Source organism: Erythrolamprus reginae, chromosome 2 (genome assembly GCF_031021105.1).
Source record: "Erythrolamprus reginae isolate rEryReg1 chromosome 2, rEryReg1.hap1, whole genome shotgun sequence".
NCBI classification, from domain to species: domain Eukaryota; kingdom Metazoa; phylum Chordata; class Lepidosauria; order Squamata; family Dipsadidae; genus Erythrolamprus; species Erythrolamprus reginae.
This window is the reverse complement of record NC_091951.1, coordinates 332775336-332798793: the sequence shown is the minus strand read 5'-3', so window position 1 is coordinate 332798793 and position 23458 is coordinate 332775336. Positions and strand designations below refer to the sequence as shown.

The 23458-nt window shown below is 43.6% G+C and overlaps 1 protein-coding gene across 7 annotated transcripts in view; it reads left to right on the top strand.

Moving 5' to 3' along the window:
* SPEF2 (sperm flagellar 2) overlaps window positions 1-23458 on the top strand; it is a 169819-nt gene that overhangs the window by 141411 nt on the left and 4950 nt on the right. For all 7 annotated transcript variants that reach the window (XM_070743453.1, XM_070743450.1, XM_070743449.1 and 4 more), the window contains 3 exons: window positions 3299-3478; window positions 5232-5486; window positions 7724-7846. In XM_070743453.1, the coding sequence (XP_070599554.1) occupies window positions 3299-3478; window positions 5232-5486; window positions 7724-7846 (558 nt within the window). The remainder of the gene's footprint in view (window positions 1-3298; window positions 3479-5231; window positions 5487-7723; window positions 7847-23458) is intronic.

Genomic DNA, 23458 nt, shown 5'->3' with positions numbered 1-23458 from the left:
AAGAGAAAGAAAGAGAGACATAGCAAGAGAGACAGAGAGAGAGAAAGAGAGAAAGAGAAAGAAAGAGAGATAGCAAGAGAGGCAAAGAGAAAGAAAGAGACATATAGCAAGACAGTGAAAGAGAGAGAGAGAGCAAGAGAGAGAGAAAAGCAAGAAAGAGATAGCAAGAGAGACAGAGAGAGAGAGAGAGCAAAGGAGAGAGAAAGACATAGAGGAAGGGAAGGAGGGAGAGAGAAAGAGAGCAAAAAAGAGAGAAAGAAAGAAAGAGGGATGGAGAGAGAGAAAGAAGGGAAGGAAGGAAAAGAGAAAGAGGGAGAAATAGAGCGAAAGGGAGGAAGAGAGAGGGTTTTTTTGTCCAAACTTTTCTTTAGCCCTCCCCCCCGCCCCGCCCCCCCCCTTTCAGTGTTCCCCGGGATTTTGAAAATATGAATAATGTGCCACGACTCAAAAAAGGTTGGGAAACACTGCTTTGGAGAATAGGTTGACACACACCTCTCTTCTTTGTGGCAGCCCCTTAGATATTGGAACACTGCTATCATGTCTCCCCTAGTCCTTCTTTCCATTAAGCCAGACATACTAAATTCCTGTAACCGTTCTACTACAGATCAAAAGCAACCTGAGAAAATATTATTTTACTGAAAGAGTAGTAGATCCTTGGAACAAACTTCCAGGAGACGTGGTAGATAAATCCACAGTAACTGAATTTAAACACGCTTGGGATAAACATATATCCATCCTAAAATAAAATACAGAAAATAGTATAAGGGCAGACTAGATGGACCACGAGGTCTTTTTCTGCCGTCAGACTTCTATGTTTCTATGTTCTTCATGCTCACTTTCTCCATGGCACATATAGATTTATGCAGTCAGGTCCCTTTCAGTTAACCTTTTTCTAAGCTAAAGAACTATCAATATTCTAACTTTGTGGAAGTTCCTCGACCCGCAGGTAATTTTGGCTGCTGTCTTATACTCTTTCTACTTGTATTGCATATTTTCTCAAATATGGTGACCAGAAATTGCACCATATTCAATCAGTCTGCTATAGATTTGTACAAATCAGTTAAAAGGTTGGCAATAACCGTTTTACCATCCTGAATAGTTCATCCACACACTTGGCCAAGGGTATATTTTTTTCATCATTTTTCCTACTGCATTTTTCTCACCTTTTTTCACTTCATAATTCCAACAAGCCTCACTTTTCATACTTCCCACACTTATTCTGAACCTTGCAGTATAATTCTTTTCACACTGCTGCAAGAATGTTCAATATTTTTCCCCCCTTAGTTCTATGTCTTATTCCTTCTGTTAAGAGGTTAATGTATTGTATTGTTTTATACAGTCACTATTCTTTTTCATTCTTTGGTTCTTGAATGTCCCAATAACTTTTTTTTACATTGCCTTCTTTTGTTTCCTTTCCTCTGCTCATTCACTTTTCTTCCAATTGTTATACAAGTTTTTCTTGGTTCTTTCCTTGTTTATTTATTTGAATTCAGTGTCTCCCAGGCGTCATTGTGGGCGACTTGTCATTGAACAGAAGTTTAAAAGAAAGGAACTAAATACCTTCCATTTTTGTCAGAATAACATTGAGATTTAGAGGCTTAAATTGTACCAGTTACATCCTTTGTCTGTGGATTCCTACTTTCATACATATCCACAGCAATATAGATGTCATAGGTTCATTGTTTCTGACATGCATTTTAGACCTTGCATTCAGAATTAAATCTCTGCTTCACTTCTTTGCATTTGTTTATCAGTTTCACTCTAAAATCAGGTCACCTTTTTCAGAACTATTGCAGATCTATTTTTCCTGCTTTTACAAACAAAAAACCAACCTTCCTTCCTTCCTCCCTCCCTCCCTCCTTCCCTCACCCACCCACTCACTCACTCACTCATTTTATTTTACTTCCCTTCCTTTGTCTTCCCTGATTAATTCATCCTTTTACAATTTACTCTTTTTTCATGCCAGGTTGCAACCTTCCATGTGTTATGATCATCATTAGCCGCACTGAGTCCAGGGAGAGGGGCGGCATACAAGTTCAATTAATAAGTAAATAATAAAATTAGATGAGCCTATAGATTATGTCCTCTTTGGTCAATCAAAGCTTTCTGCCGTATGAATCCCAGTGGCCGGTTAAGTCTCACAGAGTTGGCCTTCTCCAAGTCCCGTAAACCAGACAATGTCGCCTGGTGGGGCCTAGGGGAAGAGCCTCCTCTGTGGGGGCCCCGGCCCTCTGAAATCAGCTCCCCCCAGAGATTCACACTGCCCCCACCCTCCTTGCCTTTCGCAAGAGTCTGAATACTCACTTATGTCGCCAGGCTTGGGGCAATTAGATCTAGATCCCCTGGCTAATAAATGTGATATATGGCTGTGATTGGGTTGAATTGTTTGATTGATTTTAATATACTGGGTTTTTAGCTTGCATAGTTTTTTAATTAATTAGATTTGTCTTTTATTCACTGTTTTATATTGTATCCTGTGAGTCGCCTGAGTCTTCGGAGAGGGGTGGCATACAAATCTAAATAATAATAATAATAATAATAATAATAATAATAATAATAATAATAATAATAATAATGCTGTGGTACAGATGATCCACTGGAACTTGTGCCGGAACTACCATTTACCAGTGGCAAAGAACTGGTGGGATCATAAGCCCGAAAAAGTGGTCAAAAATGAGCAAGCAAAACTACTGTGGGACTTCCGACTTCAGACTGACCGAATTCTGAAGCATAACACACCAGACATTGTGATCGTGGAGAAAAAGAAAGTATGGATCATCGACATCGCAATCCCAGGAGACAGCAGAATTGAGGAGAAGCAGCTAGAGAAATTAGTGAAATACGAAAATCTAAAAATCGAGATACAATGACTCTGGCATAAGCCAGTGAAAGTGGTCCCAGTGGTACTTGGCACGCTGGGCGCAGTACCAAAGGATCTCAGCAGACATTTGAAAACCATCGGAATTGACAAAATCTCCATCTGTCAATTGCAAAAGGCCGCTTTATTGGGATCGGCAAACATAATTCGCCGCTACATCACACAATCCTAGGTGCTTGGGAAGCGCCCGACTGGTGATGAAATACGAAATCCAGCATAGTGACCCCGTTTGCTGTGTTGTACTGACATAATAATAATAATAATAGTAATAGTAATAGTAATAGTAATAATGTAAAGATGTTTAGTATCACAGTAAACGCGTAGACTAGGTTCCCCACCTTAGCCACATCTATACTGAATTGTGATTAAGCAAAATATCCAATACAGTTCATTAATTAATAGAGCTGTTTCTTTTTGCAGTTTTTGTTCACTTTATTTGCTGATCCTGAAAAAGACCCTCCTCAACTCAACTACACTGACATGCTGCTCTACTTTGCCTCTTACCCTGATGCTGCAGATGGTGTCTATCGAGCCCTTAGTGTCGCAACAGGGATACATATTCAAAGGAAGAGGGACAAACACTTTTCTCTTCCTCAAATGGTAAAAAAAAATCTTGATAATAAAAATTGTATCTTGATTTAGTTGGTGAAATATATATATATATTGGGATATAGCAATCCCTCGTTTTTCGTGGGGGATGCGTCCCAAGACTTACCCGTGAAAAACGAATTTCCGTGGAGGAAAGATATTTTTTAATGTATTTGGACTTTTAAAACCCACCCTTTGCATTAAACAGTCATTCTATAATGTTACTTAGCTGGAACTACATGTGATATCCCAACGTTTTCTTTAATAGAGCACAGTAGTACTGTAGAAGAATTTTATGAATTTTTAATGGATTTAAAATTTTCAATGGATTTAATGGATTTAAGCCCGTTTTGAAAACCCGTGAAGTAGCGAATCCGCAAAAGATGAACCACGAAGTAGCGAGGGATTACTATATACAGTGATACCTCTACTTACGAACTTAATTCGTTCCAGGATCAGTTTGTAAGAAGAAGCAATTTTTCCCATAGGAATCAATGTAAAATCAAATAATGCGTGTCATTGAGGAAACCACAGGGAGGGTGGAGGCCCTGTTTCCTCCCAGGGGATTCCTAGAGAGGCCCCACTGAGACTTCTCCCCACCTTTTCCAGCCCTGTTTCCTCCCAGAGATTCCTAGAGAGCCGCCACAGAGGCTTCTCCCTGCCTTTTCCAGCCCTCTTTCCTCCCAGGAGATTCCTAGGGAAGCCCCATGAAGGCTTCTCCCCACCTTTTCCAGCCTTGTTTCCTCCCAGAGATTCCTAGAGAGCCCCCACAGAAGCTTCTCCCTGCCTTTTCCAGCCCTCTTTCCTCCCAGGAGATTCCTAGGGAAGCCCCACGGAGGCTTCTCCCTGCCTTTTCTGGTTAAAGTTTGGGCGGCTCGGGTTTATAAGTGGAAAATTGTTCTTGAGAAGAGGCAAAAAAATATTGAACACCTGGTTCTTATCTAGAAAAGTTCGTAACTAGAGGGGTTTGTAGGTAGAGGTACCACTGTGTATCTATATGCACACACACACACACACATATATATATGTTCCATAAAGCCAGCCTCTTCTGATGTATCATTTTATCTGCTACCCAGAGTTTCTGGAGCAATGGCAGGATGCATGTGCAATATACACAATAAATAGTATTTAAGTCCAGTTAATATACCATTAGAACAGATAGTAACAAGAATGCAGTGCTTGGTAGTCAGGCTTTCTTTCCATCGCTCATATTGATTAGTTATGTTCAGTTCTCTGTGGTAGCCAGCCTTCTTACCTAAAATGGGACTAGAATTCATGGTCTCCTGGTTTTCTAGCCTGGTGTCTTAACCACTGGGCTATCTTCAAGAAAACCTGAAAAGCTTAGTTCAGCAAAGCACACTAAGCATATTTCAGTAGACATCTTGACAATATTCTAAAATTGTTGACAAGAATGCAATGCCACTTAAACTGATTGAAAAAGAGTCACATTTTTAGAGTTGTATGGTAAGGCTTCTGCAGCTTAATAGAGTTCACAAAGATTTCATTCACACAGAGGAATATCTATTATTTTAACCAGTAGTGAAATCTATTTATATGGGAGACATGCAAACATGCGTTAGAGCGGGTGCATCCAGGGGGCCGCATATGCATGCATGGGGGGGTCACAGGGATAGGGCATGCATTGGGTTGTGAACATGCGCGGGGACATGCAGGGGTGCACAAGTGTCGGCATTTGGTGCCAAAAAGGTTAGCCCCCCCTCCCCCCAAAAAACCCCTTATGTTGTCTTTCGCTTGTCTTTCTTAGTATACATCATCTGCAGAGGAGCTCATAAACACTGCTGCTCTTGATGAAATGGCAGAGGAGGAGGCTGATGAAGAAGGGGAGGAAGAAGAGGAAGAAGAGAGGGAAGAGAAAGAGAAAGAGGAGGAAGCCCTATGTTTCAGCAGTGAAGGACACATCTCTCTGGCTACACTTCTCCATGTATTCCAGTATGAAACAAGCAAAGCTTTTGACAACCACAGATTTAGTAGTTATCTGACCGAAGAGGATCATTATGAGGTTGGTTAATTAGCTCATAGCTCCATTAATTATATTCCTATACTTCTTTTATCCCAATGTTTGAAGCAAGCAGCATCTCAATTACTGACATTTAAGGAAATGGGGTAAGTTTGACTAGCCGTTGTACTGCTTCTGAAATAGGATCAGATTACAGCTCTTGAACTTGCAGGCAAGAAAAATATGTATATGCATATACATATACCAGTGATGGCGAACCTATGGCACAGCGGGGCGGAGCTGGAATGCGGAGCCCTATCTGTGGCACGCAAGCCATTGCCGTAGCTCAGCTCCAAGTGCATGTGTGTGCCAGCCACCTAATTTTTGGCTTGCACAGAGGCTCTGGGAGGGCATTTTTGGCTTCCAGAGAGCCTCCGGGAGGATGGGAGAGGGTTAAAACACAGGGAAGCCTTTGGAGCCTGGGGAGGGTGAAACTCAAACCTACTGGCCCCACCAGAAGTTGGGAAACAGGCCATTTCCGGTCTCCAGAGGGCCTCTGGGGGGGGGCTGTTTTAGTCCTCCCCAGGCATTGAATTATGGATGTGGGCACTCATGCATATGCAATAGCACACATTCACGCTCTTTTGGTACCCAAGAAAAAAAAAGGTTCGCCATCACTGACATATGCATATGGAGATTAGATTTAGAATAGATTTATTGGATTTATATGCCGACCCTCTCCACAAACTCGGGGCAGTTGTGTGATTCCGTATTAGAGCTATGCAGAATGTAGTAGAAGAGTCTACTGAGAGGGGCGGCATACAAATCTAATAAACATAAACAAGAGATCGTCAATCTATTTATTTTTACCCAGTTGGAACTCATTAGTAAAGCCGTTCTGTTGGATCAACAATAATCTAACCAAACTTTAAGCAAGTCACGATAAGAGTGTTGTTGAATAAATTATGTTTCACATCTTCGTGCTCTGTCTCTCCAATGATATTTTATGAATCTCCCCTGATCATCATATATTACATTTGCAGTTATGAAGTCTTTATTTGATCATGGCTTTTATTATATGATAACTGGCATGCTTTGATGTGTGATTCTTCCAGGGAAATAGATATCCAATTTACAGGACTAATATAAAAATTGCACTGTAGTGTTCTGTGCTACAGATAAGGACATGTGCTCTGCTACCACATCTTCTAAGCCAGTGTTTCCCAACCTTGGCAACTTGAAGATATCTGGACTTCAACTCCCAGAATTCCCCAGCCAGCATTGAGCTTCCTCCCCATATAAAGTTTGTTCAATCTCTCTTTTCCCTGAAGACCCATGGACCAATATCTGTAAATAACAAGCAGGATGATTGAGGCCAAAAACAAATTATAAGAGCCAGGCCTGTCAACCTTGGATCTTCTCATAAAGATTAGAGAACTTATTTACGTGTTCAGAAAAGCAGAGATTGAAAAAGAACACTTTCATTCTTGCTTTTTTAATCCCATCAGAGCTGGAAATAAATATATCTAAATAAATATATTTAAATTTATGGTAGTCTTCTAGATCAGTGTTTCCCAACCTTGGCAACTTGGAGATATCTGGACTTCAACTCCCAGAATTCCCCAGCCAGCATTGAGCTTCCTCCCCATATAAAGTTTGTTCAATCTCTCTTTTCCCTGAAGACCCATGGACCAATATCTGTAAATAACAAGCAGGATGATTGAGGCCAAAAACAAATTATAAGAGCCAGGCCTGTCAACCTTGGATCTTCTCATAAAGATTAGAGAACTTATTTACGTGTTCAGAAAAGCAGAGATTGAAAAAGAACACTTTCATTCTTGCTTTTTTAATCCCATCAGAGCTGGAAATAAATATATCTAAATAAATATATTTCAATTTATGGTAGTCTTCTAGATCAGTGTTTCCCAACCTTGGCAACTTGGAGATATCTGGACTTCAACTCCCAGAATTCCCCAGCCAGCATTCGCTGGCTGGGGAATTCTGGGAGTTGAAGTCCAAATATCTTCAAGTTGCCAAGGTTGGGAAACACTGTTCTAAGCAACAACTAGGTCTTGTGGCAACATCAGTGCTGGCCAGAAAAGTCACTCCTTTCCCTACTTCAGTATTAATGATCAAGTTGTGAAGCTGAAAACGAGACACTTACTATTATACTTACCCAGGACAATTCTGCCTATTATAGTGGTATTCGTATACTTATTTATTTGATTTATATACTGCTTGTTGTTTATTAAGTTGGTTTATTTACCAATAAAGTAAGCTCTCTTCATTTATTTTCGAAGCATTTTATTAAGGTATACAAGGATCTTGGCTCTGAAGATCTGCAGCCCATCAAAATCGAACTCCTTTTGAAGCACCCCTTCATTCAAGACTTAATTACTAACTACCAGGGGTACAAACTTCCTGTAAGTATTCTTCTTTTGAAATAGAAAGTATCTAGGCTTCTAGTAGCAGCAGTAGTTATTGATGGTAGCAGTAGTAGTGGTAAGAATAGTAGCACGTAGTAGCCTCCACTACATACCAGGGCTCTACTCTGTGAAGGAGAGGCACTGAAGGATGACTGGCTAAGTGATTTTGCTGTCTCAAGCCATGTACCCAGTCGCACGAATCCCAGCGACCAGTTAGGTCCCACAGAGTTGGCCTTCTCCAGGTCCCATCGACTAAACAATGTCGTTTGGCGGGACCCAGGAGAAGAGCCTTCTCTGTGGCGGCCCCAACCCTCTGGAACCAGCTCCCCCCAGATATCAGAATTGCCCCCACCCTCCTTGCCTTTCGCAAGCTCCTTAAAACCCACCTCTGTCGTCAGGCATGGGGGAATTGAAATTTTCCCTTCCCCCTAGGCTTATAGAATTTATACATGGTATGCTTGTATGTATGATTGGTTCTTTAAATTGGGGTTTTTTAGATTATTTTTAATATTAGATTTGTTCACATTGTCTTTTTTATTGTTGTTAGCCGCCCTGAGTCTTCGGAGAGGGGCGGCATACAAATCTAATAAATACAAATACAAATTTTCTATGAAAAATAAGAGAAAAGTTAGGAACCAAAAAAACAGGATTACTTTTGTTGGGCCATTGCCATCCATTGTTATTTCAGTTGCCAATCAATAAACAGCTTTAATATTTCGTTTCTGTACTTTGTGTAATAAAGAGGTATCATATTAGTGATACTTTTCCTCTATAATGAAGTTGGGTTCAGTTTGGTCTTCAAATTCCTGCCTGAAGTTGAGCCACTATTGCCTGCCTCCAGTATCATGATCTTTAAAATCTGAATTGCCCTGGGACTAATTATATTATGAATAGGCATATCATAACGGTTCCCTGAGAATTAACAGTTGGACAAACCTTTTGAAGATCGTTATTTCTTACCTTGAGCTTCCGCCCCATATAAAGTTTGTTCAATCTCTCTTTTCCCATGGACCAATATTTGTAAATAACAAGCAAGATGATTGTAAGAGCCAGGCCTGTCAACCTTGGATCTTCTCGTAAAAATTAGAGAACTTCTTTATGTGTTCAGAAAAGCAGAGATTGAAAAAGAACACTTTCATTCTTGCTTTTTTAATCCCATCAGAGCTGGAAATAAATATATCTAAATAAATATATTTCAATTTATGGTAGTCTTCTAGATCAGTGTTTCCCAACCTTGGCAACTTGGAGATATCTGGACTTCAACTCCCAGAATTCCCCAGCCAGCATTCGCTGGCTGGGGAATTCTGGGAGTTGAAGTCCAAATATCTTCAAGTTGCCAAGGTTGGGAAACACTGTTCTAGATGTCATCCCCCATCAGCAACGCAATTAAGAAACTTAAGAAACATTAAACCAAAGAAACATCAAACCAAACCACTGAAATAATACTCTAAATACTCTAAAAAGCATAAGATCCTATCCACATTACCTGTCAGTGAACATACCTCTGCCATTGGCCAGCAGTAAATCTGCCACTAAAACCAGAAACTCAAGAACATTGTCCTCAGTGGTAGAAAAGAGCCTTTTTAAGAGCTTTAAATCTTCTCAGTGAAGAAAGAGCTATTGAGATCTCAGGAAGAAGTAAACTATTTCAAAAGAGGGGCTTGCAAGACTTGTTACTTGCAAACCCCTCTTTTGAAATGGGCCTACATCCAAGTATGGGATATTGTACTTGGGTTATGTTGTGGTTGGCTCTGGCCCAGCTCCTGCCCCAAGGAATGTGGAGGTGGATGCAGGGGAAACATCAACATGTCATAGGCCTGTTTTATTGCCGACAGTCAGGTAGTGCAGTTTCCTCGGACGAAGAAGAAGGTGGGGGTGACTTGGAAGAGGGGGGCTTGGCACACAGCCCAGGAAGCCAATCTCCATTATCTTCGCTTGATTCGGATGAGGAAGTGTTAGACCCACGCAGGCACAGACCTATGCATAGAAGAGACCAATTGAGGAAATATTACAGGAGATAAGAGAGGCCACCTGTGTTTGGGTGGGGCTCCAGTAATTAGAGCTGCTGATATAAATAGCAGCGTGCTTGGCTTGGGCCTTTGTGGAAGATTATCTAATGGTTGTTCTTCAGGACTGTGCCTTGCTGTCTGTTGATTTTTCACGACTTTGAAACCAAAGCAAAGTGTGTGTGTTTCACTTCATGGAAGAAGGAGGGCTGTGATTGAGGGGATTGTACAGACTACCAGGTTGTTTTGGGACGAGTGCTCTTTGCAATACAAAAGGGGTGCTTTGTTTCTTTTGAATTTTTGTGATAAGGAACATTGTTTTGGGGCTTTCGGGTATGTGTGTCTGAAATTTGTATCCTTGAATTTTCAGGAGGCTCATGCCATGGAGCCCGGCAGAACAGGTTAGCTCATATTGGACAGGCAGATTTTATTCTGTAGGACAGGGGTGTCAAACTCACATCACAGCAGCATCATGTGACATATTGTGACTTTTCCCACCCTTTGCTAAACTGGGCATGGGCGTGGCCAGCGCGTGAGACATCCATCCAGTGAAGAGCTACCAAACTTTTTACTACCATGCCGTGGGCATGGCTTATGCAGGACGCCCTGCATTTTCTTCCAACATCTTTCAGTGCAAATTGGGTGCTCTGGGGTGGAGCCCCATTTTAGCTACCCCACTGTATACCCCCCCATCTAGGCAGTAGCCCATCCCTGCATCCAGCCCACCAGTCCGCGAGTTCAACAGCCCTGCTGCATGGTGTCGCTTTAACCAAAACCTAGGCTTATAGGGAATAATGAACACCTGGAAGCAAACTTGTAAACAAGGCCAGCTTCCCTAATATAAGTATTATCCAGGTATAACAGCTTTCATCTGTGACAAATGCATTTTGCTGTAGAGCAAATTGCACTAGAGGGGGACATTTATTTTATTTATTTATTTTGTCAAGTACATATTGGTAGTATACAAAGATATAACAATGTTTATATACATAATACAGTGGTACCTCTACCTAGGAATGCATCTAATTACAAACTTTTCTAGATAAGAACCGGGTGTTCAAGTATTTTTTGCCTCTCCTCAAGAACCATTTTCCACTTACAAACCCAAGCCTCCGAAACTGTAGCTGGAAAAGGCAGGGAGAAGCCTCTGTGGGGCCTCTCTAGGAATCTCCTGGGAGGAAACAAGGCCAGAAAAGATGGGGAGAAGCCTCCATGGGGCCTCTCTAGGAAACTCCTAGGAGGAAATAGGGCCTCCACCCTCCCTGTGGTTTCACCAATCGCACACATTATTTGCTTTTACATTGATACCTATGGGAAAAGTTGCTTCTTCTTACAAACTTTTCTACTTAAGAGCCTGGTCACGGAACGAATTAAGTTCATAAGTAGAGGTACCACTATACTAGTAAGAGGGAAACATTAGGACAGAAGGGGACGGAAGGCATGCTGGTGCACTTATGAACGCCCCTTACTGACCTCTCAGGATTTTATTTATTTATTTATTTATTTATTTTGTCCAATACACAATGAGGGTTTTAGTGGGTATATATAGTAAAATACACGATGAAGGTTATAGAGGAGATACTCATAGTAAAATATATCTAAGAAATAATAGAAAAGAAGATATAGGAATAGAATATATCAATGAAAGAATAGAAGAAGAGATATAGGAATAGAGGAAAGGTATAGGAGATATGTGACTCACTGAAACCAAAACATATACATCCATTGGAGGAATTGAATGTATACCTTAGTGGGAGAAACCTACAGTACATCCTATTTGTGTGGCAAATAAAGTAAGACATACTTTCAAGATATGGGTTGGTAGCAGTGGAAATGTTAACGCCCAAATTTGGTGCACCTATTATTTGAACCCAAAGCTAAGAATTTGCTTTCTGTTCCCTCCTCCTGGGTTTCTCATTCAGCTGGGCAGGAGTAAATATTGTCATTGAATTGAAAAGCCCTTCCCATAAAACATTCCTCCAAACCACATAAAAGAAATGACATTGCAAATAAAAACCTTATCTTTTAAGAGTAAAGAAAAAAAATCAACAGAGCAGATTGTTCAGAGATCTTTTATGAGATTAAGCTGAGCAAACCGAAGGTGTGGTTTGAAAGGTGAAAGCTGTGCCACTTGCAAAACTGACAAAAACCAGAGGAGAAATATAGCATGTTGTTCCAAGGGAGGTGGATAGTAGCTTCTAATACAGCCTACGCATCTTGCAATTCATTGTGGGTCAAAACGCTGCTACCAATAAATATTGTGGCTTGTTTGCTGGGTATAATGGTGAAACTCGAAAAATTAGAATATCGTGCAAAAGTTTATTTCAGTAATGCAATTTAACAGGGGAAACTAATATATGAGAGGGACTCATTACATGCAACGCAGGATAGTTCAAGCCATGATTTGTCATAATTGGTTATGACCTATAGTTGGTTGTGACCTATAAAGCCCTACATGGCATCGGACCAGAATACTTCCAGCACTGCCTGCTGCCGCACGAATCCCAGCAACCGATTAGGTCCCACAGAGTTGACCTTCTCCAGGTCCTGTCAATGAAACAATGCCGTCTGGCGGAACCCAGGGAAAGAGCCTTCTCTGTGGTGGCCCCGGCCCTCTGGAATCAGCTCCCCCCGGAGATTAGGGCTGCCCCCACCCTCCTTGCCTTTCACAAACTTTTGAAAACTCATCTATGTCGCCAGGCATGGAGGAACTGATATATCCTTAGCTGCCTTTGACTTTATGGATGGTGTGTTTGGGTGGTATGACTGTTTTTAATAGGGTTTTTTTAAAAGACTGTTTTAACATTGGATTTGTATATGATGTTTTATTTGTTGTGAGCCGCTCCGAGTCCTCGGAGAGGGGCGGCATACAAATCTAATACATCATCATCATCATTATTATTATTATTATTATTATTATTATTATTATTATTATTATTAATTGTGATGATTATGAGGCACAGCTCATGAAAACCCCAAATCCACAATCAGAAAATGTAGAATATTGTGAAAAGCTGCAGTATTCCAGGTTCAAACTGTTTCACTCTAATCAGTTGCAATTATCTTTTTAGGCTTTCCCTCCTTATGTAGGGTGTCAATGATGGGTTTCTGCACAAGGGTCAGCTTAACAGTCTTTCCCATGGTTGTGATTCTACTGCACCAGACTCAGGGACCATTTAAAGGCTCAGGAACCCTTTGCAGGTGTTATGGCTTAATTAGAGGTTAGGGGTTTTTGTGAGCTGTACCCCATAATCATCACAATTATGACAAATCATGGTTTGAGTCATCTTGCTTTGCATGTAATGAGTCTCATATATTTGTTTCATCTTTTAAGTTGCATTACTGAAATAAATGAACTTTTGCACAATATTCTAATTTTTCAAGTTTCACCTGTAGATGTGGCATGCATCTTGCTTTTTGCCTGCCCCCAAACAGATAGGCACTTTGAGCACTAAAATCAAGACGTCTGACTCATTCCTGGTAGCATGCAGTACAAATTAGAACATCAGTAGCAAAGCTTTTTGGCTTTCATATGCCCAGACAAACAATGTAAAGAAGCAGGTGATTCTGTTTTATAAAATCATGTAGCCCAAACATACTGCTATTGTCCGAGGAACTATTCCAAGGAAGAGGAGGATTAATAATAAATTTTTTATGCCATCCCTCTCATGGATACAACAACGCTAGATAGCTTACGATATAATAAAAAGTATAAAAAGAATAGAGAGCAATGAAAATTAGGAGAATTAAAAAGTAAAACTTAAAAATGAAAATGATAGTTAGCCGGGAGTAGGGATCATCTCCACCCCATTTGCCACTCCCAAAGTAGCAGACCCTATCAGGTCTTCAGATCAGGTGGCAAGCCAAGTTTTCAAGCTTTTCAAAAGACTAGGAGAATGGGATCAGAACTTACCTCCAGCTGGAGCATATTCTAGATCAGTGATGGCGAACCTATTGCACAGGTGCTACAGGTAGCATGCCATATATGCTGGCAAGCAAGCTGTTGCCCTAGCTTAGCTCCAATATACATGTGTGTGATGGCCAGCTGACTTTTGGCTCGCAAAGAGGCTCTGGGAGGCCGTTTTTGGCTTCCAGAGAGCCTCCAAGTGGATGGGGAAGGGTGTTTTTACCCTCCCCTGGCTCCAGGGAAGCCTTGGGAGCCTGGGGAGGGCGAAACACGAGCCTATTGGGCCCACCAGAAGTTGGGGAACAGGCTGTTTCCTGCCTGCAGGGGAAGCTGGTTTTGCCCTCCCCAGGCATTGAATTATGGGTGTGGTCACTGGCGCATGTCACTCGCTCTTTCGGCACCTGAAGAAAAAAAGGTTCACCTTCACTGTTCTAGATTGCGTACCACTCTGAAACCAGGCCTCTATGTTCATACAAGATCAGTGGTGTTGGAGATCTGAGATAATTATTTCCAGCTCAGTTTCTATATGGCCGAACCTCTGCAAAGTTAGTTCTTCTATTCTATGGGTTCTCTTGCAACGTTTGCATTCTAGTGGCAATCTGTGCCACTAACTTCCCATTCATTCCCAATCAGAGTCACAGCAGAAAAGCTGAAATAACAAAAATGCCTTTCCCTTTCTAGTACTTGCGAGATAGAGGGTTACCTTAACCTAAACTTAAACTCTGCAGAACTATTGGCCTTCTGGATAGGTTACCAACTTGCAACCTTTCATTTGTAAAACTGTTAGATTTCTACCTGTATCCTAGACGTTTTCAAGCTAGGATATTGGGTATGTTTTGAGGGTTTTTTTCTTTGCCTCCCATACAACCAGGGGTGGGTTCTAACTTACCTCGCCACTGGTTCACTTCCTCCCACGCTGCTGAAAATTCTCCAAAATCCCCCCGAAAAAACCCCCAAGATGGCAGCACATGCACAATGCCCGAAACTTGGCTTCTGCACATGCGTAGAAGGGGAAAAAATCAGCAAAAAAATTCCACTCCCACCCCCCAAATATAGCAGCATTTATGGACCAGCACTGACAGAACTGACTCCTTGACATCACCGTGACATCACCAGTGGTTTGCTACCGGTTCTGTCGAACCGGTGCAAACCAGAGGAAAGCCACTTCTGCATACAACAGTTGTTCTTTCTGGAGAAATTCAAAGACTGTCCCTTCCCCCAAGTTCTTCCTTCACTGTTTAACTTCATGGGGAAACAGGAGAGTTCAGGATTTAGTGTAACTGTCTCACTGGCTTACCTTATTAGTGATGAATAAAATTAGCCTAAGGACAATTGGGATCTAACAGGGATCTCTAAAGCTTTGCATCGCGAGGGTCTGTTAAATTGTGAGACCTTGCGTATCTTTTTCTTGTTGGAGGAGCTTCTTGCTTGAGCTCTTTTCCTGACTCTTAAGATTTAGTCTTATAATGAAATGTTAATTGAAACATTTTGCAAATAAACAAGGGAAACAAGCAGGGTGAAATTGATGTGTCTACGTATGTTTTCTTTCTCTCCTTTTTGTGCATGTATGTCTATTGGGGAAAGAACCCAAAGTTGAGCAAAGGCTCTTCTAATCACAGCTGCTATCTGCTCCTCAGCTACCACCCAAATGTCTAGGAGGATCCCCCAAACTGTGCACAAGGTCTATGTAAGACAGTGTGCAGCCATCCAGGATCAAAAACGGAAGGTCCTTGGAATCTGTAATGGTATGCAGGAAATCTGGTATGGGGGAGAATGGAATAAGGAAACGCTGCCTAAGAGACAACATGGTCCCCAACCTGATAGTGGGAAGGGCAAGAATCTCAGAAGGGACCCTTCCTAGTTTCTTGGGCTGTAAAGAAAATTGCACGCTATTGCACTTTGAGACTTGCAAAATTGATGTCAGCATTACCGGATAAACCAGACAGGAAACAAGATCAGATAAGCTAATTCTGCTTTATTGTAAAGCTACATTAACCAAGTCTTGCAAATATGAAAGTAAGGCTCCTCTGCTGTCTCATTTAGAGCCCAAGAAATTAGAGAGGTCCCCTTTTATTTATTATATTTATTTATTTATTATTTCGATTTATAGGCTGCTCTTCTCCAGAGACTCAGGGCGGCTTATAACATAAGACTCTTGCTGTGCCCACTATACAACTGAGGGCTGTGATGTCTTTTATTTGACTGTTTCAGCATCTCTTCACCATGTCTCCCAGGGTTTTATTTGACTGTTTCAGCATCTCTTCACCATGTCTCCCAGGGTCTTTCTCACATAAGAACCATGGTGGCACAGTGGTTAAAATGCAGTATTGCAGGCTAACTCTGCTCACTGCCAGGAGTTCAGTCCTGACTGGCTCAACGTTGACTCAACCTTCCATCCTTCCAAAGTCAGTAAAATGAGGAGCCAGATTGTAGTTGACTGGGGAAAAATGGTTTATGTGTGTGTTGGGGAGAACGGTTTAGAATAGAATAGAATAGAATTTTATTGGCCAAGTGTGATTGGACACACAAGGAATTTGTCTTGGTGCATATGCTCTCAGCATACATAAAATAAAATATACATTTGTCAAGAATCATGTGGTACGACACTTAATGATTGTCATAGGGGTCAAATAAGCAATGAAGAAGCAATATTAATAAAAATCTTAGGATATAAGCAACAAGTTACAATCATACAGTCAACATGGGAGGAAATGGGTGATAGGAATGATGAGAAAAACTAGTAGAATAGAAGTGCAGATTTAGTAGAACGTCTGACAGTGTTGAGGGAATTATTTGTTTAGTAGAGTGATGGCGTTGCAATTACAAATGCCATTCATTCAAAGGAATGAATTTGTATCGGGATCCCAATCCGGTAAGGACTTTTCTAAAATAACTTACTTATAGCGGGTACAAACAATTCTCACCCTAAGCCATGAATCGATGTTTCATATTTTTCAGTTGTGGGAGGAGAGGCAGTCAATGCAATTTTGATGCCGAATTGGTGGTCAGAGAGCACCTGGGGATGTTGTGATAACATCCTGCCAATATCTTGGGAGTGCCCTTCCGTTTATCAGAATATTGCTCTTAGGGACCCATTATTCCCCTTCCATTGATAGGGGTTGAATTAGATTGCTGACATAGCGACAAATAAGAATACAGAGAAGAAGCAATCGAATAAAACACCAGGGTACAATTCGCAAAGCTCTGTCAAATAAAACTTTTAAGTGCCATGTGGAGGAATTTGAGATACAGTGGAACCCCGACTTACGAAATTAATTGGTTTCGGAAGGAGGCTCGCACGTCGAAAAGCTCGTATGTCGAAACATTGTTTCCCATAGGAAACAATGTAAAAGCGATTAATGCGTGCAAGCCCGAGGGCTGAGGGGAAAAGACGTCGGCTGAAGCGGGGAAGTTCGCCAGGAGTCAGCAAAGAAGCCGCGCGTGTGTTTTAAAATATCGGAGCCGGCATGGGGAGGCTTTCAATCAGCCCCCGAGCCCCCAACCCGGGCTCGGGGACTGATTGAAAGCCTCCCCATGCCGGCTCCGATCTTTTAAAACACACGCGCGGCTTCTTCGCTGACTCCTAAAGCGGGGAAGTTCGCCAGGAGTCAGCAAAGAAGCCGCGCGTGTGTTTTAAAACATCGGAGCCGGCATGGGGAGGCTTTCAATCAGCCCCCGAGCCCCCAACCCGGACTCGGGGGTTGATTGAAAGCCTCCCCATGCCGGCTCCGATGTTTTAAAACATACGCGCGGCTTTTCCGCTGACTCCTAAAGCGGGGAAGTTCGCCAGGAGTCAGCAAAGAAGCTGCGCGTGTGTTTTAAAACATCGGAGCCGGCATGGGGAGGCTTTCAATCAGCCCCCGAGCCCCCAACCCGGACTCGGGGGTTGATTGAAAGCCTCCCCGTGCCGGCTCCGATGTTTTAAAACACACGCGCGGCTTCTTCGCTGACTCCTAAAGCGGGGAAGTTCGCCAGGAGTCAGCAAAGAAGCCGCGCGTGTGTTTTAAAAGATTGGAGCCGGCATGGGGAGGCTTTCAATCAGCCCCCGAGCCCCCAACCCGGACTCGGGGGTTGATTGAAAGCCTCCCCATGTCGGCTCCGATGTTTTAAAACACACGCGCGGCTTTTCCGCTGACTCCTAAAGCGGGGAAGTTCGCCAGGAGTCAGCAAAGAAGCCGCGCGTGTGTTTTAAAACATCGGAGCCGGCATGGGGAGGCTTTCAATCAGCCCCCGAGCCCCCAACCCGGACTCGGGGGTTGATTGAAAGCCTCCCCATGCCGGCTCCGATGTTTTAAAACACACGCGCGGCTTCTTCGCTGACTCCTAAAGCGGGGAAGTTCGCCAGGAGTCAGCAAAGAAGCCGCGCGTCTGTTTTAAAACATCGGAGCCGGCATGGGGAGGCTTTCAATCAGCCCCCGAGCCCCCAACCCGGACTCGGGGGTTGATTGAAAGCCTCCCCATGCCGGCTCCGATGTTTTAAAACACACGCGCGGCTTTTCCGCTGACTCCTAAAGCGGGGAAGTTCGCCAGGAGTCAGCAAAGAAGCCGCGCGTGTGTTTTAAAACATCGGAGCCGGCATGGGGAGGCTTTCAATCAACCCCCGAGCCCCCAACCCGGACTCGGGGGTTGATTGAAAGCCTCCCCATGCCGGCTCCGATGTTTTAAAACACACGCGCGGCTTTTCCGCTGACTCCTAAAGCGGGGAAGTTCGCCAGGAGTCAGCAAAGAAGCCGCGCGTGTGTTTTAAAACATCGGAGCCGGCATGGGAAGGCTTTCAATCAACCCCCGAGTCCGGGTTGGGGGCTCGGGGGCTGATTGAAAGCCTCCCCATGCCGGCTCCGATGTTTTAAAACACACGCGCGGCTTCTTTGCTGACTCCTGGCGAACTTCCCCACTTTAGGAGTCAGCGGAAAAGCCGCGCGTGTGTTCTAAAAGATCGGAGCCAGCCTGGGGAAGCTTTCCATGCTGGCTCCGATCTTTCAAAACCGGCGCGTGGTTTCTTTGCTGCTCCTAAAGCGGGGACGGCCCCCCCCCACCCCCAAGCAGAAGCCAAGGACCCCCCCACCCCCAAGCAGAAGCCAAGCGAATGCTTACCAAGTGGGATACTACGAGCAGAGAGGAGCCGGGCGCTTCCTTGCCTTCCTTCCTTCGCCGAAAGAGTCAGGGAGGCGTGGCTCGTATCCCGGATGTGAGCTCGGGAGGCGAACGGAAATGACGCTCCCTCCCAAGCTCTTATCTCGAGTTGCTCGCAAGTAGAGCTGCTCGTATGTTGAGGTTCCACTGTACACAAGAAAGCTTTCATTGGTTAATCTTTTCGGCACAGGTATTTTTTTCAACAGATAAACAAAAGAGTTTATTGGCATAGACTTTTTTTGCCAACCAAATAGGTATTTATTTTATAGTTTTTAAAAGTAACAAGACACAGGTCAACTCCTAAATAAAAAAGCGCCTCTTTTTAGATTGCGAATAAGCTATTGCTTTTTAAAAAATATCTATATTTTTATTAGTTAAAAGCAAAGTAAACAAGACTTGTATTTACAAATGTGTATATGGATCAAAGAGAACAACATGGCTACAACAAACGAAGAAAGAAAAAGAAAAGAAAAAGTACAAAAACGTACAAAAATCCACTTCGTTAAAAATAGGAGCGAAAGCTCCCTTTCTCTCTTGGCTATCAAGTTCTTATTTATATCATTTTTTTCCCCTTTTCAAAGAATATTTCATGCAGTTATTCATTTTGTTTAGCATTGTTACATTCTCATTTTTGGTGTATTATAGATCTATCACTTTGATAATACATTATTGCTATTCAATGAAATATACTATAAGTAATTAACACAGGTATTTCTTGTCTGTACAAAAGGGAATAAGCATTAGCTGCTCACCAGTCTTCTATGGGGCCAATACATTGCACGTACAATGATGATGATAGGTATCAGGATGTCCTTGTTCAAATAATTCAGTTATGCCTTGGCACCAGCATCTGCTCCAGTGATGTAAGTCGGAAGTGTCAAACTCACATCGTCAGAGCAGCGCCATGTGACATATCAGGACTTCCCCCCAACCCTTCGCTAAACCAGGCATGGGCGTGGCCAGCGCATAACTCATCCAGCCTATGGGTTGGGAGTTTGACAGCCCTGATATAAGTTACATGCCTTGCATGGCCATGTCACGATACATGTACAGGGGGTGGACAGAAAAATGGAAACAATTGATTTTTTGGCATCATAATGTTTGAGCATGTTCAAATCAATCAAAACTTGACATATTTTAATGTTTTTTTAAAAATTCTGTTATTTGATATGTTTTTTAAAACTACTTTTTTTTTTACAGAAATTTAAGGAAATTGGTTATAACCTTCTAGAAATGGCAGACCTCTCAGACTTTCAAAGAGGCCAAATTGTTGGTACTCGAATGGCATGTGCTAGTGTAACAGAAAGTGCCCAAATTTTTGGCATTTCAAGAGGTAATGACTGCTTTTGAAAGAGAAGGGAAAATGTCCTCAGCCAAGCATAGGTCTGGTTGAAAGTTGAAGTCGTCTGAGAGAGACCGTCGGACTCTAAAATGAATTGTTAGAGCGCATCGCAAGACCGCAGCTCCTAAAATCACTGCAGAGCTCAATAGACACGTACAGAACCCAGTTTCCACAAAAACCGTTCAAAGGGAGCTTCACAAATCTGGATTCCACGGAAGAGCTGCAAGGTGTTTCCATTTGTTTGTCCACCCCCTGTACTGTACTCTGTCCCCAGTCCAGGTGGGACAGTAGAAGGTTCACCGAAACAGAGCCCACTCTTAGTTCTGAACAAGACTCGTTTTATTTTGCTTTTTGAAACATGTTAAAATGGTTAGAAAGGTGTGGACTGAATTCTAATAAGATTATGGGTACGCAATGCGAAATAACTTGGGTGATAAGATTGTTAGGACACAAGCGTATTGCAAACCTAATGAGAGATGATATTGTTTTGTATTGTTTCTAGCATATTTTGCTTGCTCTGTGTGGTGTAAACCAAGACACACTCACTCTCTCACTCTCTCACACACACACATACACACACAGAGAGAGATTCTGTATTCCTCCAGAATCCCTCTTTCTCCACTGCACTGCTCAGAGAGTCCAACATGGGTATAGTTCAGCCTGACTGGAAGGGACTGAGTTAAAAATTAGCATAATAAATAGGTCCCGCCCCCCTGTGGACCCTGGTGGGTCAGTCTTAAAAACTCAGTCATAGTGAAGGGACACAAGAGTTGTTATTCCCTATGGGGTTTTTTCCTCATAGGTTGTTTTATTTGATTTTTAATTAAAATTTTGGTTGTTATACTAACCTTTCCCCCCCCCTCCTCTTTTTTTCTTTCTTTCAGGAACATTGGAGGAGACTTCGTGAGGATTCCCCTCATCGCTGGACTCAGGTCCCTGCTCCAAGGAGCAAACCTGCAACAGATGTCCGGTCTGAGCCTCAGAGCTCCATAGACCGAGGAGATTTGGGAGGTCCCTTGTCTGAGGACTATACCTCCCCGCGGTGGCTTTCTTCCCAGTCGGAACAACAAAGGGAAAAAAACCACGAACCTCACGCTCCGTGCTTGAGGCCCCTAAAGGTGCCTGGACCACAGGAAGGACTCCAGAAGGTCGGGGCTGCTCTAAACGGGAGCCAAGGCGATGGCGGAGGGCAAGGAGCATAGCGGCAAATCCAGCCCGCCATTTTGGATAGGGCGATCGTGGGCGCGTCGTCGCCATTTTGCCCCTACAGTCACCTTCGTGTTGACCTCGCAATTACTTCCGCCCGCCATTTTGGGGGCGAAAATTACTGGGACACTTGCCAGGGTCGGATACAGGAAGTAATACAGGACTTCCTGCGGCCGCCATTTTATACAGCCTCATTTGCCTCGTGCAGTCAAGGAGGATAGTTGGCCTTGTTTCCTGGCATCCGATAGTGATAACTATGGCAGATATCTCCCAGTCGTTGGGATCCGAACCCTCCACATCAGGGGGAGGCGTACCTAAAGCCAAGGATAAGGCTCATGCCTCTAAATCGAGGTCTAAGCCCTCCCAGTCTTCTTCTTCTGCCTTAAAGGAGGCTGAAAAATGCATCAAGGCCCTGGAAGGGCAACTGGAGGCAGCGCAGAGGCGACCACCGGCACAGACCCAGGCTACCATCACAACAGGTCAGCCCCTGGGCTCTGTCACCTCTGCTACTCCTGTCAGACTCCCAGAAGGGAGGGGCTCAGCTACAGACAGAGATTGGTCACCAGACAGGTCAGAGGCCCCAATTTCAGAGGCCCTGTATAGGCCTGAGACTCAGCCCATGCCTTCATCATGGCACTGCAGCCCTCAACCTCTAGCTCCCTCGGCCACCTTCACTCCTACAGCGGCGGGTCTGCGTTCTTCCCCAGATACTTGGCACCGCATGTCCCCAGCCATACAGGACATGATTGCCTCAGCATATTCCCAGGGAATAGCTACAGGTGCACAACAGTATGCAACAGCAGCAGCCCCTCTGCTTCCACCACCGGCTCACCCACAGCAATCACACAGAAATATCTGGGCGGCCCCCGCTCCCCCTTCCTCAGGCAACGAGTCCTTTCATGATGAGGCGGAGCTAGGAGAACCAGGTTTAGATCCGGCAGATGACCTATCTGAAGATGAGGGCCCTCCTCCTGAACCACAGGCCTTCACAGGCCTTTTTAGGCCTTTTCTCAATCGTATTTTGCTTAATAAGGCAAGGCTAGCAGTGGCTCAGGGCACACAACCTCAGGCCACAGAGCAAGGGGCAGGCATACAACCGGCTAAGAGACTCTTTTCAGAACCTCAAAAGGAGTCAGACTTTATTCCTTCCTCTGATTTGTTCATGAACAATATCAAAAGACCATGGAAGCACCCAACTGTAGCTCTGGGACCATCAGTCTCTGAAAAGAAATTCTACGCCCTAGATCCAGAAATGGAAAGCTTACTCCAGTTTCCACCTGTGGATGCTCCAGTTGCCAGCCTCGTCTCAAATGCCCTGGTTCCTGCGGACATGGCAGATGGCCTTAAACCGGATGACCGCAGAGCTGAAGGTTTGATCAAAAAATCGCACCAGATGTCGGCCTGGGCATTCAAGGCAGCCACATCAGCCTCATTCTTTAACCGGGCATCCATTTTGTGGCTTCAGGAGATGCTTACTAAGCTAGGCCCAGAGGAGGGCTGGCTGAGACAGGACATTAACAAGCTGCTAGCGGCGGCAGAATTTTCTGCGGACGCCACCCTCTCAGCATCCCGTTTTGCCTCTTGAGCCATGGCATCTAACCTGTCTTCCAGACGCTTCCTGTGGCTACGCTCATGGCAAGCGGACGCCAAGTCGAAGTGAAGACTGGCCTCTGCTCCCTTTGATGGGGAAAAACTCTTTGGTAGTTCCTTAGATAATGTCCTCATTGAGGACAAGGATAAAAAGAAGATTTTACCCAGGAACTACAGACGTCAGGACAGACGTTCAACACCGTACTACAGGAGGCAGTCCTTTCGGACGGATTCCCCCACTATGGCCTCTCAAACAAATAGGTCATACGCCCCGGGGGTCTACAATCAGCCATCATACAGATCTGACAGAGGAAATTTTGGAGACAGAAATAGACAGTTCCAGCAGTCACGACGACCCTTTAGAGGAAACAACCGAGGGGGCTACCGCAAAAACAAGTGACTCGGGAACGCAACTTCCCATCGGT